General features: G+C 33.9%; 1 protein-coding gene across 1 annotated transcript in view; it reads right to left on the reverse strand.

The window, feature by feature from the left end:
* The window catches only part of LOC124634671 (alpha-2-macroglobulin-like), a 69167-nt gene that overhangs the window by 37324 nt on the left and 13961 nt on the right, over positions 1-17882 (reverse strand). Inside the window, exon 2 of the mRNA XM_047170333.1 lies at positions 15191-15372. Coding sequence (XP_047026289.1) covers positions 15191-15372 — 182 coding nt within the window. The remainder of the gene's footprint in view (positions 1-15190; positions 15373-17882) is intronic.

The following is a 17882-nucleotide window of genomic DNA, read 5'->3' on the forward strand; positions in this document are numbered from 1 at the left end:
ATAATTTCAATAGCAAAATATTCTAGTGTGACCATTCACAGTATAGCCCATTTCTAACCCGCTAACCCTGTTTTGCTAGCTCTAAGCTGTTTGCTGTCCCAATTTAAGCCGCGCACGGGTTAAATTTTCAAGCTGCATACAATTTAGCAAATTAGAGGATTTAACAGCTTCATCAGAGCACACACGATGAATAGGCTCGTTTAGTGAGAATATCTGATTTGTTATTTATGTTCGCGTTCGTATTAATTTTGTGTTTCGTTGATTGGATTTTGGAGGTGATATTGTTTTTGTTTTGGAGTTATTTGATGACTGAAGTAAGTTAAAGCAGGTTGAAATTAGTAGTATTGATATAATCGCAGTAGGTAAAATATAACTAAGAATGAAGAAGAAGAACAAACATAAGTTGTGTCCACCATATAAAGAAACACAATTTCTATGAAATAAGTAAATTGTTAGTACAATTTTTCCATATTAATTATTGTATTCGAAACATTATTTTTAATTATAGTTTATTCAGTAGTGGACCTACATGATGGAACAAGTGCTCAAGATTCATAAGAAAGTACAAAAGATTAAGTACTTAGAAGCAGATAACACCTTTAATCAAATATACATTTCTAACATTATATAACAGTTCTGAACCAACATAAAGCAAAAACAAAACACAATAAACGACAGACGACTTAACAAGTGACAAAGTATTGGAAAATGTAACAAACTATGGATTCCAATACTTCCGCGCGACTTGAAAACGTCGGCACTCGGAGTGTTATCTAATGCGAAATACTAACAGTCATTACCAGTTTGAAACAATATTGTTACTTGTAGAAAATAGAAAATAAGGCAAGAATGTGATAGATCAAATTGTGTTATGATTTACTATGGATTTCAATAACCGGTCCATCTGTTGTTTTGCAATTGGAGATGGAATTTCGACATTAGCTTCATATAAAGTAGGTATGTGTTTCAATCTCTATCGCAAAATAACACATAGATCGGTTATTGAAATCTGCAGTTAGGTATCTGTATCACAGCCATTTTTTTTAAAGAAAGCCATTCAATCAAACAGCTAGCCCAGCTTTCAAACAATTGAAGTAGTTAAGTGACTGCCATGCAGCTCTTGCGTTTGATGAGCGATGTTTAGTTAAAAGGCTAGCTGTTTGATCAAATGGTTATTTTAACTACTTCGTTGTTTTTTGTTCTTATCAACTTAAAAAGCAAGAAGTTCTCATTTTACAAGTGGCTATCTTTTTATGAAAACATCTAGTCTAGGTATCATAAATCGCATCAACTCAAAATATCATGTCCTAATCAGCTGCCAGTCTAAACAAATAAGGCTGAGCGTCATAATTTAACATGAACCGACAGTGAACTGACCTCGACAACTCAATTACTGATTATATGGTTATGCCATTGACACGTATTTGTTTAATGAACATCCAACTAGCCACTGGCTTTCCTAACAAACACAAGTATGACATCATCAATGTAAATGGTAAAATATGGCTGAACTTTATAATTATAAGAACTTTTGTACACCCATATTTGCAAAATAAAAATTCTATTCTATTCTCATCGTCCTCCGAGCCTTTTTCCCAATCATGTTGGGGTCGGCTTCCAGTCTAACCGGATGTAGCTGAGTACCAGTGCTTTACAAGAAGCGACTGCCTATCTGACCTCCTCAACCCAGCCGGGACCTACAGTTTAACGTGCCATCCGAAACACAGCCAATGGTGTCTAAAATATACTTAGAAAGTACATACAAACTTAGAAAAGTTGCATTGGTACATGCCTGACCTGGGATCGAACCCGCGCCCTCATACTTGAGAGGTTGGTCCTTTACCCACTAGGCTACCACGACTCCAAAATTATATTTTATTCTATTCTATCAAAATAATTGGGAAAAACAACTGTAGTAAATGTTGTCCAAAAATTTTTCAAGAGATACTTAAGTTTCGCGCTTCGGCGAAGTATTTTTCCTTTAAAAACTGAGAGTATTTTTTGCTAATAAGTCAATTTGATTATTACTAAAAGCTTACCTTTCCAGTTATTTAAAAACAACATTTTTCGTATTTTTTTCTTCTGATGAAACTTGAAAATATTTTGTAATTTTGAGATAAAAAATGGTGTATCTGATTTCAGCAATATTAGGGATAAATTGGAAACATTTAGGGAAATCGTTTTGGTAGTTAATGTGTTCCCGAATCGGTTTTCTTTTAAATTGATTACTTTAGGCTTGACGTTACGTTTTCATGAAAGTTTTTGAGAAGTTAGTTTTTTTTTCATATCTTAGGATTTATTTTGGACTTAAAATATGCTATTTTTCTTTATTTTATAATTCATGCATTTAAGTAATAGTGCTTTTTGCATATGTACTACACCATTGATCTACACCTACTATCTGAAATGTTAAATTTATTTGATACTTAGGCCCAAGTAGCACCGATAACATAAACGACAGTATTTAAAAAAAAACATTTGTTTTAAGAAAACGCCTATAAACGTGAGCCTTAATGGATCTAAAACCCAAACCTACCATAGGGTAAACTTTAATCCAATCCCAAAACAAAAAAGTTATGGCAAAACGCATTGTGTCGAAGCACCGAAGCTTTGCTTCACAGCAAATCTGTTACGACAAAGTAATTAGAAAAGTATCCACCGGTTAGGTAAATTCAATTAAAACTTTGCACTAGAGTTAAAGACAGAGTTTTGGTACCACAACTACGGGTATACGGGGATCAAGTGTGATTTGGGGACTTTCGGGGGATTTTAGAAGTAAGGGAGACATCATTACGTCTAATTTAGTCGAGGATTAAGTGACTGAAGCATCTTCAATTCGTCTCGTTGGAGCTCTGAGGGGAGTGAATTTAGAAGTGACGAAATTGGAACGCTCATATTTTGCTAAGGACTTTCTGTAAATAATATTTGGACGAACGTTTCAAGGTAAAAGCAGCACCTTTAAGTAATTTGTAATAGGTAGGTAATTAGAAATATATCTCATAAAGAAACTTAAAATCAATAAATAAGGAACATAAACCTCGAAAGTCAATTTACATGTCAATTAAACTTCATAATACCCAAAAAAGATTTTAAACAAAAACAATCTGACCAACGAAACCACATTCATTTCGCCCAAATCCCCGCAACGTGAACAATCTAAATTCGCCTTAATTTAGTTGGCGATAAAACTTTATTTCGTTTGATCGAGTTGCTGAGGATTAATCGTACGATTTATCAGATCCTGATGTACGGGATTCAGGAACTTGGTTTGTTTAACAGATAAAACTGTGTTGTGTATCTGCAGTACTGTGTCGTACGTGCGGCTTATATGCGACGAATTCTCTGTCAGTGATAGATGAGCTCGGCAATTTCGCTAGTAATTTTATACTGCGCTTTTTGGAGTGAGGAATATAAATTGTTTGTTGGAATAAGTGGTTTATGTGTCGGTATATGGTGTGAAAATTATTTTTTGAAATTATATAATGAACATTATGAAAACCAATACACATCATATTCAGAACTTTCAGTTCTGTTTAACACTAAGTTTCTTTAAGGCTTCTTGTTAAGTAAGTATATTTTATTAGTGTGTAGAAAATAAATTAATTCTACTTGATCAAACATTAATTTTCATTTATTAAACATCCCAACACAATCAAACATAAACAGAATCAACATTCATTACATATCTGACAGTTGAAAGCTCCTACAAAAACAAAAAAAAAGTTTACGTTTGAAGACCGTACTTTTACTGGAAACTGGCAATGAAAAAAAAAGAAAGCTAACCGCAGCGAAACTAGCGTAGCTGTCACGAATAGGGTTGCCACGTTTACAAACAAAAATATTGCGCTTGTAATACATCTTAGCCTTTTTTGTAAAAGATATTTAATTAAGATGTATTGTGAAATATACGCAATTATGTACAAGGTTGTTGGCTGTAGCAATTAATAAACAAAACTTAGGTATATTTTTTTTATGTGTTAAACTGTTCCATAGTGATAAAATGATCCCAATGTACTAAGTATAACTACATACCTACACACAATAAACAGTTGAAGGATTCGTTTGGTGTCGCCCTACAGCCTAATAGGCGAATCAATATCACCGGCATCAGATACCTCGCAAAAAAAACTGCGAGCCTTAGCTGAAAAAACTGCCAGTTTCAAATATTTCTAGTTCACAAAAGAAAAATATCGACACAGATAGACCGCCGAACGATAACGAGGCGTCCATACGTATTGAGTTCTATGACGTTAAAAAAGTTCAAATTCAAAAAAAGGTTACATATTCGTTCCAATTTAGAACTAAAAAAAAATATAGTGTGTATGTAATGTCAAACTGTATTTTTTATCTGACGTTCCGATGTTTTGAAGAACTTTTGCGTGTTTTGATTGCCATTTGAATTTGGAACTTTTTTACGGAACGGTTCAGTTTATTTATGTTTTTTTTTTTTGTGTAAACTGATTTTAAATTGTGTACTAGGGAGCGTATTTTTTTTAAAGTATTGTATATTGATAAAACGGTGTTTTTTAACAATGCAATGCAGCTGTATTGTCGACCCCTTTTTACATCAAAATTATGATACTTAAACATACTTATGTACCGTTCTTGCACCTTACAAAAACACTTACATTATCTGAATAGGCTTTGAACACTCTTAATTAAGACGAGTAAAACGTCCCCGTGTAATCAGTACTCCCAATATTGACTTTGGAAGGAAGCCATTTTTCCAAGTGAAAAATACCGTTCAGTCTACAGAGTCTGCCAAGTTTGTTCTAGCAACGCAAATCTGTCTATGTGCCGGAAAATTGGAACCTTTCTGAACGTATTTTATTTACAAGGTGCAATTCAGGAGTCGATTTAGCTTATTTTTTCTGCTGATCGTTGCGAATTGTGTTATGTTGGACGATCGCTGATTAATGTTTTGTCTCTTTGTGTGAGTCGGAACGTGTTTTTTAGGGAGGTAAAACGCGTTTGTTTTCTTTTGTATTCGTTTTGAGACTTTTATTTATTCAACATTAAAGGCCCTTATATTTTTAATTAATTTGAAAACTCGAGTTTGTCGAATAAACTCGCTAATGATCTATACGTTTTTTTTTATCATGAGTCTGTTACTACATTTTTGTGTTCGCAACAGTTGGCAAGGATGATAAACTCGCAAACAAACAAAGATCTTTTCACCTTTGTACTCTTTAAAAAACTGTGAGTGAAACACTTACAGACTCTTTAAAAGAAACACAGAGGTGTCACAGTAGAACGCCTTTAAAGAAAAGAGAGCTTTTTTCTTCAATTGGCAGCTTAACATTTTATTCAGCGGCAAAAGATATAAAATTTCCATGAACACAAAGTAACAATATACTACATAATATTTTGTATAGAGGAAGTCTTTTGCATAGAAATCTGAGTGGCTTTGTTCGGACTCACAAACAAGTAGGTTTGTACTCAAAGGCGTTATGTACGGGAGAAAGGAAACGATTCGATTGGACGAATAAAAAACTTCCTTTTTGTGTGTGTGTGGATGAAAAACTGAATTAATAACTTATTTTTTTTGTGCTACTGTTACAGTTTTCTGGTGATTTTTGTTGTTTTATTTGGTAGATAGAATGTGTTTTTTTTTTCAAATGGCTGGAATAAAAAGTATAGCTATCTAGACTTTTATACATTATTTACCATTCCGGAATCATGTTCTTTCATTACATGAACAGGCCTGCTTCTAAATATACTTCAATATAACACATGACTTTGCACTTATTATTATAGAACCGCTTATTCTACAATGATCTTCAATTCATTCTCCAACAATATTAGGCAAAGTTTCAAATTATGTATACTTTTTGCAATGTAATAAAATGCTCTTGCTAGTGTACTAATATCCCTACATATATCGCTCACCTAGCAGTATAATGGCACATTTACAAAAAAAGCGAAACTGGGTTTTTACGGCCTAAGTGTTTAAAAGTGTATAATTTATAAAGTGGTAAAACGGTACGGCATTAGTTGTTAAAACTATAAAATCTAAGATAAAATATAAAATGAAATCATAACCTCGTTTCAAACGTTTGCAAAATCTTTGACCCTCATTTCTGTAAAATAAGAAAAAAGTAGATGTGTCATTATACTGCTAGGTGAGCGATATGTGCTTTATTTAATTCGAAGTCAAGTTGCATAAGCACTTACATTTTAAAAAATTATATCATCGCAAGACTGATTGTAAATACATCAACAACACAAAAACTGTTGCACACTCCATTATGATTGTTCTCAAAGTTGTTTTTAAATCAAAGTGAGTGATTCCCGTGAGAGTTCAGTTTATATGTTAATGTGACCCGTTCCCTTGGCGTTTGAAGTCAATCCGACGAGTGTGACGCGATCGAAGAATTAATTTATGCATTGTGTCTACCTGTGTTTTACGGGTACAGTTAATTTTTATTGTAGATAGGCTTTTTGTTTGCGGTGGTACTGCATAATCGCATTGTTATACATTAAATAAATAAATAAATCGTTTATTACTTCACTTTGTACAATTTTTTGACACTACTTTTGGATAATTCTAAATAAGTGCTGATGCATGATTTAACATTAACTACAAGTTATAATTTTTATTTTGGTTTTCCCACGATGTCATATGTATGTATTTCGAGGAAACTACTTCCTATAGTACAAAACAAGCCTGTTACGTTGGCACGTTAGTCAGTTATAAAAACAGAAGAACTTTCAAAATTGTTCAGATATTATAAAAATTAATATAAAACTACTTCATTAAAATACATTTTAAAGTCGTCAACAGAGAACCCTCCAGAACTTGACATTCTCGCAAAGGTCCGTATAACATTAGCATCTAAGATGAATCCTAATCGAACAGAATATTTTACCTTTTTTACACCACACCTCGTATTCCCACATACCCATACTCATACAAAAACTATAACCCGCCCAGTTTAACGAGTACCCCTAACAAGAGCATCTTCCTTTTGCTATGCGCAATCTAATTTTTCCGTATGATCTGATGAGATGGCACAGCTGACACGGACATAACGCTTCGTTAGTCACTGCAGAGCAAATCGGATTTTCTTTGAGATGAAATTAGCAATCGTTTTGAAGTATTAACACCTGTACGATGAGAATATTAATCGTAATCGGTTTGGAAGTAGAAAGTTCTTTGTAGGAGGAGCTGCGGGATCAGAGTTTTGTGTGGTGTTACTGTCTGTACTAAGGAATTATATAACGTGCCTTTGCTGGAATTTTAATATGTATTAACAGTTCAGTAAACACACATGACAGAAGAAGTAATTTCATAAAATAGTAATAAAGATGCTGCTTGCAGAAACCTCTTACTCAAATATTGATTCATGGTTGAGCTCTAAACATGCATCTTCGTATTGCCTATCGATCCATCTAACTCCTTCCAATCAATACAAACATCACTACCAAACACCGATATTCTCATTAGCTTAAATAAACAAAACAAACACCTGTCGATATCAGTATTTATCGACATCGGTTCCATGCGTTCACATCACTATCTGCACTGCAATCATGATTCATTAGGGCAGGATCCGATATCTTTGGAGGGGATTGCAAATAGCTTTGAGCTATTAACACACTGATTTACGAAGTCCCTCGGAACGGTAGCTTTAACGTAATGATAGGACCTACCTCATTTTGTTGGGTATTGATTCCTGCTAAGGGATTCGATTAAGCGTTGATAGCTTTGAGTTTTTTGCGCTGATTGGATTTTAGAATGAAGTGCAGCGTCTAAGTTTTAATTGCACTTAGTTTAGGAGTGCTTTTGCCAAAAAATGTGTAAGAATGATTTTTATTGAACATTTAGGTAAAATGCTTTCTAATTTAACTTAAAAAGTATTTCAACCTTCAATTTAAAATTTTCAATATTTAACACCCTTTAAAGCAGTGTTAAACATATAAAATCTAAAAAAGTCTGCGAATTTACCAAAAATTCAAGATCCACATTTAAAAATGGATTCCAAATCCATAACATTCCAATTTCAAACCCAACAATGCACTGGCACAAATGAAGAAAAAAACAAAAACAAGCGAACACTCCGAACCTATTATTTTAAATCCGTTCCACAGAAAATAACAGCCGTCTTATAAACTGTGGAACGTAATGAACTAGGTTAAAAAGGCAGCTCTTAACTTTTTTAGTGGCAAAGGACAGTCGTAATGAAGAAGGAAACAGGCTAGCTACGACAAACAAGCTTCAAGGAGATTGCTCAACAAATTCTTATTTATTCCGGTCATTTTTCTCGTAAATTTTCTTAGATTTTCTTTAGAAAATCTTGGTTAATTCTGTTGTAGTAACTAGTGGTTTGAACGCTTTATCCTATGCCTGTAAAATATGCTTCAAATGACGTTTAGACTCATTGGTCGACCCTGTGACGACAAAACGCTGCAACCCGGGTTACATCGTTTTATGGTAATACAACCTAACATAATCTAAACGATGTAAGCTTGATACAGGTTCGATCTACTATTGAATAACGGTTCCCATTGCCAAAATAATTCAATGTTTCACTTCACGGTAACCTAATATTCGCAGGAAATGTTTTTGCTAAACGCTGTATTCTAGATTGCAGCGATTTACCGAGATAGGAGAGCGGCTGCGCGGGTGAGGCGTCCCCGACCTTGAATTTTGGTAAAACATTGCAAGCTTTGTTTGCTGCGTTTTGTCAAAATAATAATAAACAGCGGAGCCAGCACTCGTAAGGCTCGATCCTGGCCATACTTATATGTCTACTGACAGTGTTCATGGTGCCACAGCTAACAAAATGAACAAGTCAGGTAACTTGTACGATTTAGATGATTACGTTGAGACGTTTAAAAGGTCTCGAAAGAACTCGACAGCTCATGTACATGACCACAATGAAGTTATGCTGTTTAAAAGCGAACTAAAAAATGAATTCCCTCAGAATTACAAAATATCCAGTTCTAAAATTGTAGAGTTCCGAAGAGATAAACCTACACTGTTCATAAAAAATAATTACCAAGATGTTGAATTCAAGGAGCTCGATGTTTTGAAGAAAGGATTTAAAAAAAAATCATGATTGCAGCCGTAGGAAAAGAAGTTGACATGTTTATGAATATCGCAAGAAGGACTGAAGCAGAGGGTATTTCAAGAAAAAAGAAGTATGACTTAATAAAACTACTAAAATTATCATCATCGTTTTTATGAAGATTTGCTGGTTAATGAAAATATCACCGAAGATTTGGACGAATCTGCTTCAGAAACTTTTCATCATCATCATCTCAGCCATAGGACGTCCATTGCTGAACATAGGCCACCCCCTTAGATATCCAGAAACTTTTACCTAACGTTATTTTTATTCCGTTTTACTTTGAATTAATTTTTTTGTTCCCTACTTTAATGCAGATAACAATAAAACAGTACACAAGTATATCTCTTCAAAACGCAGTAATTAACGACTACACTGTTATGTCACAACAGAGGCGAATATTGGCTAGCTACATGCTGTTGTAACAAAACATATTTTTTTATTTTTGAGAGGTTTCTTGATTAGGTACAGTAATATAATGTTATAATGAAATTGAGTAAATATTATGACAAATAAGTTCTAAAAAGAACTATACTATTATCTATACTGGATACAATTTGGTAACGAGGTGAAGATGTAAACTTTCAAACTCATTTTTCTCGAATTGACCTTTTACAGATTACAGCGTTTTGTCCTAACAGGGCCGTGGTGATTGAACAAACAAAACATTAGAATTCATAAAACTCACTTGAAATCTTACTCCGCAAATAGGCCGATTATTAACTTGCAATACAGGGTTTTTATTTAAAAAAACACGTCACGTCTTATAAAGACGGAGACGAAGCTTCAATTTAGCTATAGGGCGGACATACATGAGAGATAAGGTGTATTGAAGATGACCGCATTGGATTAAGCCGTTGGGTAAACAGTGACTATGTTATGTGTCTAAAATCGACTTTACAATCATGTGCGTTAAGCCAGTTCACTTACTCAACTAACAAAACTGCAACAAAAGCACTTAACATTATCAAAACTCACCTTCTCCAACAAAGAACCAATTCTACTGCTGAGCAGCAGAACAAAGTAATATAATCTAAAGCGCTTTATAAGTTATCCGGACGCGCAGTGAAATTGCCAGAACGTGAACACCCAACCCAATTGGAACAAGGTCCATGCATGTCGCAGATGTAACTCGTAAACTGTGTAAGCGACACTTAACAACAATATCCCCATTTTATAGTATAAGCGGTCTGTTTGCAATCAGCGCGGACAATTTCAACGCTTACTGTTAATTGGTATTGCGAAAAACAATGTAATATTATGTATTTAATTAGCTATTTTTGCTTGCCGTAAAATTTTATTTGATTTGGTTACCACGTTTTTGTGGTTAGCAGTCGCTATACAAGCTGTTGATTTGCATCCGTGCCATATTCAAGGAGGTAATTATGCTAATGATTCTCGACCCAAATCAATAAAAAAATTGGTACGTAATTTTTTTTCTTTATTTTTTTTTCGGAATTCCGTAAATGTCATCTAGCCTTATTTAAACTTGGCGCGTGTGTTAATGGCCTTAAAACCGTGCTGCGCCCTCACACAAACGCAAACACAATGCATACGCAACAATCAATCATAAATTTCATTTATAAAATTGGATTACTTCTGAAATACCACGACATTACAATGACAAAAAAAGCAGTGCGTATTAGTTATTTCCCATCTACTGTAATTCCAATCGATATACGTATTGTATGTCCTCCTCCTGAACTATGGCACAAATGCAAATCAACAGCTTGTATTATGCAGTTGCTTTATTAAATAGTCATGGTGTTTTAAGACGTTTCTAGAAAAAGCTGTTATTGACTTTGCTGCTATAGATAGGTTACAGGTGGCTACACATACTAGGGTTTACTAGGGAGGTACAGTGTGCCGTAGATACATAAAATAAATCTAAAATGAATCCAAATGTAGTACAAATATGTACATATTTATTGTGTTAGAACTCACAAAAAATAAAATTGTCCAGACAGACACTTCGATATTTTTTATAAAAAAATGAAATATTATAAATGTATTTTAAGTGATTTTAGAGTGCTTTCACCTAACATATTTTTTATTGAAAGCTAGCCTTTATAAGCGGCTTAAAAAGCTGGTGTAGTGTAGTTTTTTACAACCCTTTATTAAAAAAAAGGGTTTTGAGGGTTTAACGAATGTATCCCAGAGCATATTATTTGATCCTTTTGTTGGTGTTTTTAGCAAAAAACTAGATCTATATATTTTCTATTTTTTTACTATTGACGAAGCCCGTGTAGCTGGTACAGAATTTACGGTGATATTTCAAAAAAACCTCTAAACGAATAAAAAACGTTTGAAAACTTTCAAATAATTTCCGGAACACGGAAGGCCTCGTAAGATGGTCACCCATCCACGAACCAACCGTGCCAAGCGTTGCTTAACCGTATGATCGTAGATACGGCTTTGACTTACCCACGAGCTCTTCAAACTTACGTAACTTTCATTTACAGAATGCTATTAACTTACCACGGTTTTAACTTTATTTCAGTTTATTTATTTAGACTTTATTGAATAAAAACTTAATTTAACGATAAAATTCAATTCAATTTGCTTTTATGTATATTCAAAAGAAACGTTAAGATGATTTTGTAGTTCTTTTGAAGTTGGATTTAGATTTGGATAAATACATTTTGAATTACAGTATTTTGAATACATTTAAAAACAAATTCAATAGATTGTGCAACGTAAATAACAAGGTTTAAACAGTTTAGTGCATGGATTAGTGCATACGTACCTACTTAAATCATACGTTAAGTACATGGTTCTTAGTACTTTATTCGCACTGGCACAATAAAATCTGGCACAGTCGCGTCTTCAGTCGACTTCCGACGTTATCTAGACGGAGATGAATGTGCCTCACATTGTTTCTCCTGCTATTACTTGCATTACTTATCGAAGTGAAATTATGTAAATTATACATTGTACCCTCTACAAATGTTTAAATTTATATTCAACAGAAAAAACACTACTGCTAAAATTTAAAACCGTGTAACGTGCTTTAAAATTTTGTTACACAAATGTTTCCACTTACCTAAAATACACAACTTTGTCCACTTGAAACCGAAACCAATTATTTATCAATCTTCAAACTCAACACTAACCTCCTTCGTACAAAATAGAACCTAACAGAACTTTATTCGCACTGGCACAATAAAATCTGGCACAGTCGCGCCTCCAGTCCGCTTCCGACGTTATCTAGACGTAGATGAATGTGCCTCACATTGTTTCTCCAACTATTACTTGCATTACTTATCGAAGTGACAGTTGAAGTTTCATTTTATGCAGTGTTCCTTTTTCAAATGACATTTTTAAACGATTGGGTTCGATTTTTAAAGGAGTGGTTTTTGAGTTCCTTTAAAATGGAGTTTTTAAAAATGAATTTGAGCTTTCTTTTATTTAGCTGTCGTCGGTTGGAAGATTGTTTCGGTCATGATCAGTTCAATGGCTAGGGAATAGATTTCGAATTTTACATAGTTTTGAATAATGATCTTGAAGAACTGTTGTTTGGAATTTATTAAACATTGCTATGTGCTAATGTCACTGATAAAAAGCAATACCTATTATATTATGTATTAATTCAGTATGTATTGTTTATGATAAAAAATAAACAATTGTTGCCTTATCAATCTATAACTCTAAAATCGCAACTTGATTATTAACTACTTAAAAAAATGAAAAAATAAACGTTTTTGATATCTTTCGGAAGTTTCTGTCGTAATTTAATTTCATAAAATGACGCAGCTACTTAAGACAACACTACAAATAAAACAGAGATAACTACGCAATGAATTTAAATCTCAACAGTAGGAAAACTACACACGGCTCTAAAAGGATAACTTTTGTAAAAGCACAACTATTTACGATAGTGCTACGGTTAAAGTTTGCGTCGAGGACTCCAAATGTCTTTATGATTCCCTCAGACGTCGTAAATTGATATTTATTCTGAACCATAACTCTGCACTCTCCTAGTCTAAAAAGTAGTGAAGCGCGAGTTGGATGCGCACTGATGGTTTCATATGGCATCGAAGTAAAAAGTACAGATATAAGAGAACCTCTCTTGTTTTTTTTTTTTGTGGTCTGATAAAATAGATCGATAAAAATCTTATAATTTGGTTGTCACATAGAAATAATTTCAAAAAAAAAATTAAGAAATCCAAGTAGATTTGAAGTAACGACCATTTACTTCTAGTCATAGATTATAATTATTCATTAATTTCAACATGATAAAACTATGCACGTTCTGAAGAAAAAGCTTCCTGATAAACAAATGAACATCGAAGTGGTTTTATTTTTCCTGCAAGATGCAGAACCCAAAAACACACTAGAAAAATAGGTAGGTAGGAGTATCTTCCAGAATTTCCAAGATGCATGGTTTTATACCTACATGCTTTTAAAGTTTTCACATTAAAACTTGAAGTTGTTGATGATATTATTTCACGGGTTTTACGACGTGCAGTGGGTATAGTAAAGTGTACTGATACATTTTATAGAGGTCTTAAATGTGCCAGTTTGAAAGTGAGGGCAAATTGTTACGACTGGATAATGGTACGAGGCTTGTTAAATTATTAAATTAGTTTATATACCTATCTTTAATGGTATGATAACTCATCTAAAATTGTATTTATCCAATTTTGGCTCATTATTAATTAATCGGCAAAACATTTGCCCTGGTTCTTATCTCTAATTTGTTTTACGAAACAAATGCCAACCAAAAACAAAAAAGCAATCTGCGATTCTAACATTTATGATTAGAACACCAATATTTTGCCTTTTCGGCAAAGTAAACTGTCGGTAAATAAAGCAGTACAAACAATATTCACGAGTAAATATTCCTTCAGTCCCAAACTACCTTACAATTTGGCGAAATATCAATAACTCGAAGCACTTGTAAGGAAAATATTTCCGGGTACGTGCATTTTGAGCACAGTTTATATCTATTTGGCAATAAGTCGACTTTTCAATAGCACCATCTGCCGTACGAAATGAGATTTTTACTACGGCAGTAATAACTTGATCGAATCTGGGACGCGATTCTGGATTGAAGCATCGAAATCATATTAGAAGGCGTTTTCTTCCAATTTTATTATTAGATTTTACGACAATTTTCGTTTTGATGTTACAATAAAAAGTATCGTTATGCTTCTGTGTCTATTCTCGTCTATTCGGGGAAAGACATCGTAAGGCCGTATTTCGTGTGCAGAATTGAATATAAACCTTCGTGGGTGTTGTTTTACTCGTCTATGGTTGTATTCCATTCGAATTGTATTTCTACCATTGAAATAATCTTTGCCAAGGGAATATTCGGGATCGTAATTTTTGGAAGAGCTCTTATGGCCTTACTACAAAAACTTTAACCACTGTTTTACACTTGTCTAAAAAAAATGTGGCTCCAAAATGAACCATATGTCAACGTCATAATTTGACATTTTTTTAGACAAGGCTTAAACTGACGTTAAAAAGTTTTTGTGGTAAGACGGTTAATGTTTCATAGTGATTCTCGGAACCGACGTATATGGTATGAATTTTCCTGTGTCAACAAAAAATGTTGTCAGAGAGTTATAAAAGGTTGTTTATAGTAGTCAGAGATGATAAAATATTATTTTTCAATGTATTTAACAATGAGCAAGTTGAGAGTTTTTCTTTAAATATCTAACAATCTTACAAATACAGCAAATGCGATAAACCTTAGTGAAACTCTCCAACTTGATAATAAATCTTATCTTTTGTACATAAAAATGCACCTTTTAGAGCTTTTGATAATCTCTTTATTGTTGCATTGAGAATACCATAAGAAGCTCCATATTCCTGTGTTTTTTGAAAAACGTTGTTAATAAAATATGGATTCTCAGCTTTGTAGTTCAACAATTAGGACCAATTTTATACGCAAGCTGAGAATTGTGTTATCAGAGTATAATTTCATAAGCTGCAAACATTTTTAGGGCATGAGAATTTTACTGCAGTAAAAAATATGTTTTCAAGTCGTTTAACTGGCAGTTATGTAACTATTATTCACCCTATCACTATTATTGTCAACACAAATCAATTTACCATTTACATCAATACAACTATTATATACTTTCAAAAGCATGCACAAATAAAACACTTACCCAAAATCATTTGGCTAGCAGCAGTCAGCTGTTTCACATCATTGTTCGCGTCCTGAGTTTCAAGCCTGACCGTAACGTTGAGAGGATCCAGGGTCTCATCTCCAGCTCTTCCATGAAGAGTGACGAGGATTGCAGTGGTTTTCCCTGGTACTGCTACTTCTGGAGCGACCACTGAGAAGCCACTGCAAAGAAAATTAATGCGTCAAAAAATATTCTCTTCATCTATGTTTTTAAGTGCGCTCATAACGAAAACACACTTATGAATAATATTTTTATCAACTTAGTGGCATGTTTTTGAAACAAAGCCTATCGAGTCTTATTATTGTCACAAATATTATTTATCCTGCAAAAATGTTGTCCATTCTTTTATCCGAAATAAATCTCTCGTGTAGAATCGACCGCAATCTGATTTTGACAACCGGCCAAATTCTCATCAACAAAAACGAAATAAAACTTCGCTCGTAACTGTACTCAGCCAACTAGGAACAGTAAGTTCCTATCGGCGTAAAAGTCAAACACTGAACAACATAGGTCAACAAAATTCAATTCTAAGCGTAGGGAAATATTGAAAACTTCCCAAACCAAAGTCTGCAATGCGACAAATCGGTTGGACACGTTCGAATTATTGTATTTTCCTACGTGTGCACAGAATACAGAATTTTGTTTGACGAAACCGTTCGTGCTACATCCTGTTTGAGTGCAAGAACGCGCCTACGACTGTTTGAGTTCCCTGATACTGTTTAGTTAGTTTTAAACTATGCGCAGAGATGTTCATTACTGTTTGCGTTGTATTGTCTGCCTCGCTTCGCTTTGTTTAGTATTCGAACCCTACCAGTAATATCATTATATTCTCACAAATGTTGAGCAAAATCCTTTTTCGCATCAAATTACTTTTATTAATCTTCTTCATCTCTTTCCTGTTCCTCTTCTTAACGTTAAAAATTTCCGCAATATCGTGAGTAGAGCATTTTTTATTTGCCACATCGTGTTTGATATACTCCATGTGATATAATGTTACGTCATAATAGAGGGAAACGAAGCACGAATAAATATGACGTAGAAAAGAAATGGTGTTGTCTTTCGTGTCATTTTTTTTATTTGCTAGACGAATGGCTCCATAATGTCTAAACTTGATAAGGGTTACAGTCGATATGTCGTGCACATCAGATGTCTTTGCTGTTAGGGACAAGATTTTATTTATTTTTCTTACGTGGACAATAGAATAGTCTTACAGAAATCTTTGATGTTCAGTAATGACATGTCGAAGAAATGTTACGGTACTAGTACTTGGTATTTTTATGCTCAATTGAAATAGGTTCAATGAATAAGATCCTTTTGATGTTGTTCCAGATAAATTCCGTCCTTTCCTCCTGACCTAAATCTTAAGACATAATTTGCTCTTGTTTATAGTAAACTAATTTTTACAAGAAAATTAAATCATGTTTAAAAGTTATCACTAAAAACAAAGTAACTTATATTTAAATGTAACATGTGACAACCGGACCGTATCAAATGACATCCAAAATTCAAGGAAACTAAGTTAGAATGGACTGTAGTGCGGGTGAAACTTATTTCTGAACTAGTGTACTGTGGTTTCCGGGACAAGTTGCTTGGTTTATTTGTGCTCGCGCTTTGCAGACGTGTGACGTTGGCTTTGAACAAAGCTCTATGATGGCCGTGTCCTGTTTTACTGGCTCAAATAAACGATCCTGTCGCTCCTTCTTTTAATTGGTATTTTCCTTTTAAGTTGATTGCTTTTTGTTTATTTGATAGTGGTGTTGAAGGATGTAGGGTGTTGAAGATAGTTTTTAATTAAGTAAATACTGCGAAAGATACAAGGAGTCAACAAAGTAGCAACCTACTAATAAAATGAAACTAATTATCTAAATTCATTTATTCAAATAAAATTACGTCCTTCCACTAATCAACTGACACAATTCAAAAGCTTAGAAGAACGCCATAATTAACGAAACCTCGATGAAAATGTCAACAGAGTGTCCACAAATTCTTCTTAGGGATTCAAGTCACGTTTTCGTGCGAACGAAATTAATTACTTCCCGAAAGGTGTCCAGCTACGACGTAATTAGTGAGCGCAACTGAAAATAGCGGCATTATCAAAAAAAGTTAATAGGAAAATTGCGTTACAGACACCAAGTCAAAATTCAAAAGGAACTGCGAATGGCACAGAATTTTCATAGATATCTGTTTACAAAAAAGGCGATCCGCAAAAGTCTGGCTTCAGCCACAAAAACACAGTATGTGGCGGCATGTACATACTTTTGGAACGAATTCGAATAACAAAAGGCTCGCAAATGGACACTTGCCAACGCCCGCTTCGCTCAATCGATACGAATCGCTCCAGAAAAGATTGCTTCTCTCAGTTTCTCAGCTCCGTATAAGCCAGACGTAACAAAAGTGATAGCTTTTTAATGACCATTTTTATATTCGTAAATCTTAAACTTTAGTCTCGTGAATTTTTATTCTTTTGGAATTTTACTTTGATCAGAGTTGTTTCAAGTTTCTGGGCAGCAATTTTAGCTCGGAGATTTGCTAGAATTTGTAGGAACAAAACTGTGAGATCTGTTTGACGGGTATTCGTGCAAAACAAAGTGATAAATGCCGTGTGAAGCATTTTCTCAGCTTGGACGACCTTCAAAGACTTTATAGAGGACGACTAAGTTTGGATTTTATG

This window comes from Helicoverpa zea, chromosome 11, assembly GCF_022581195.2.
Source record: "Helicoverpa zea isolate HzStark_Cry1AcR chromosome 11, ilHelZeax1.1, whole genome shotgun sequence".
Classification (NCBI taxonomy): Eukaryota; Metazoa; Arthropoda; class Insecta; order Lepidoptera; family Noctuidae; genus Helicoverpa; species Helicoverpa zea.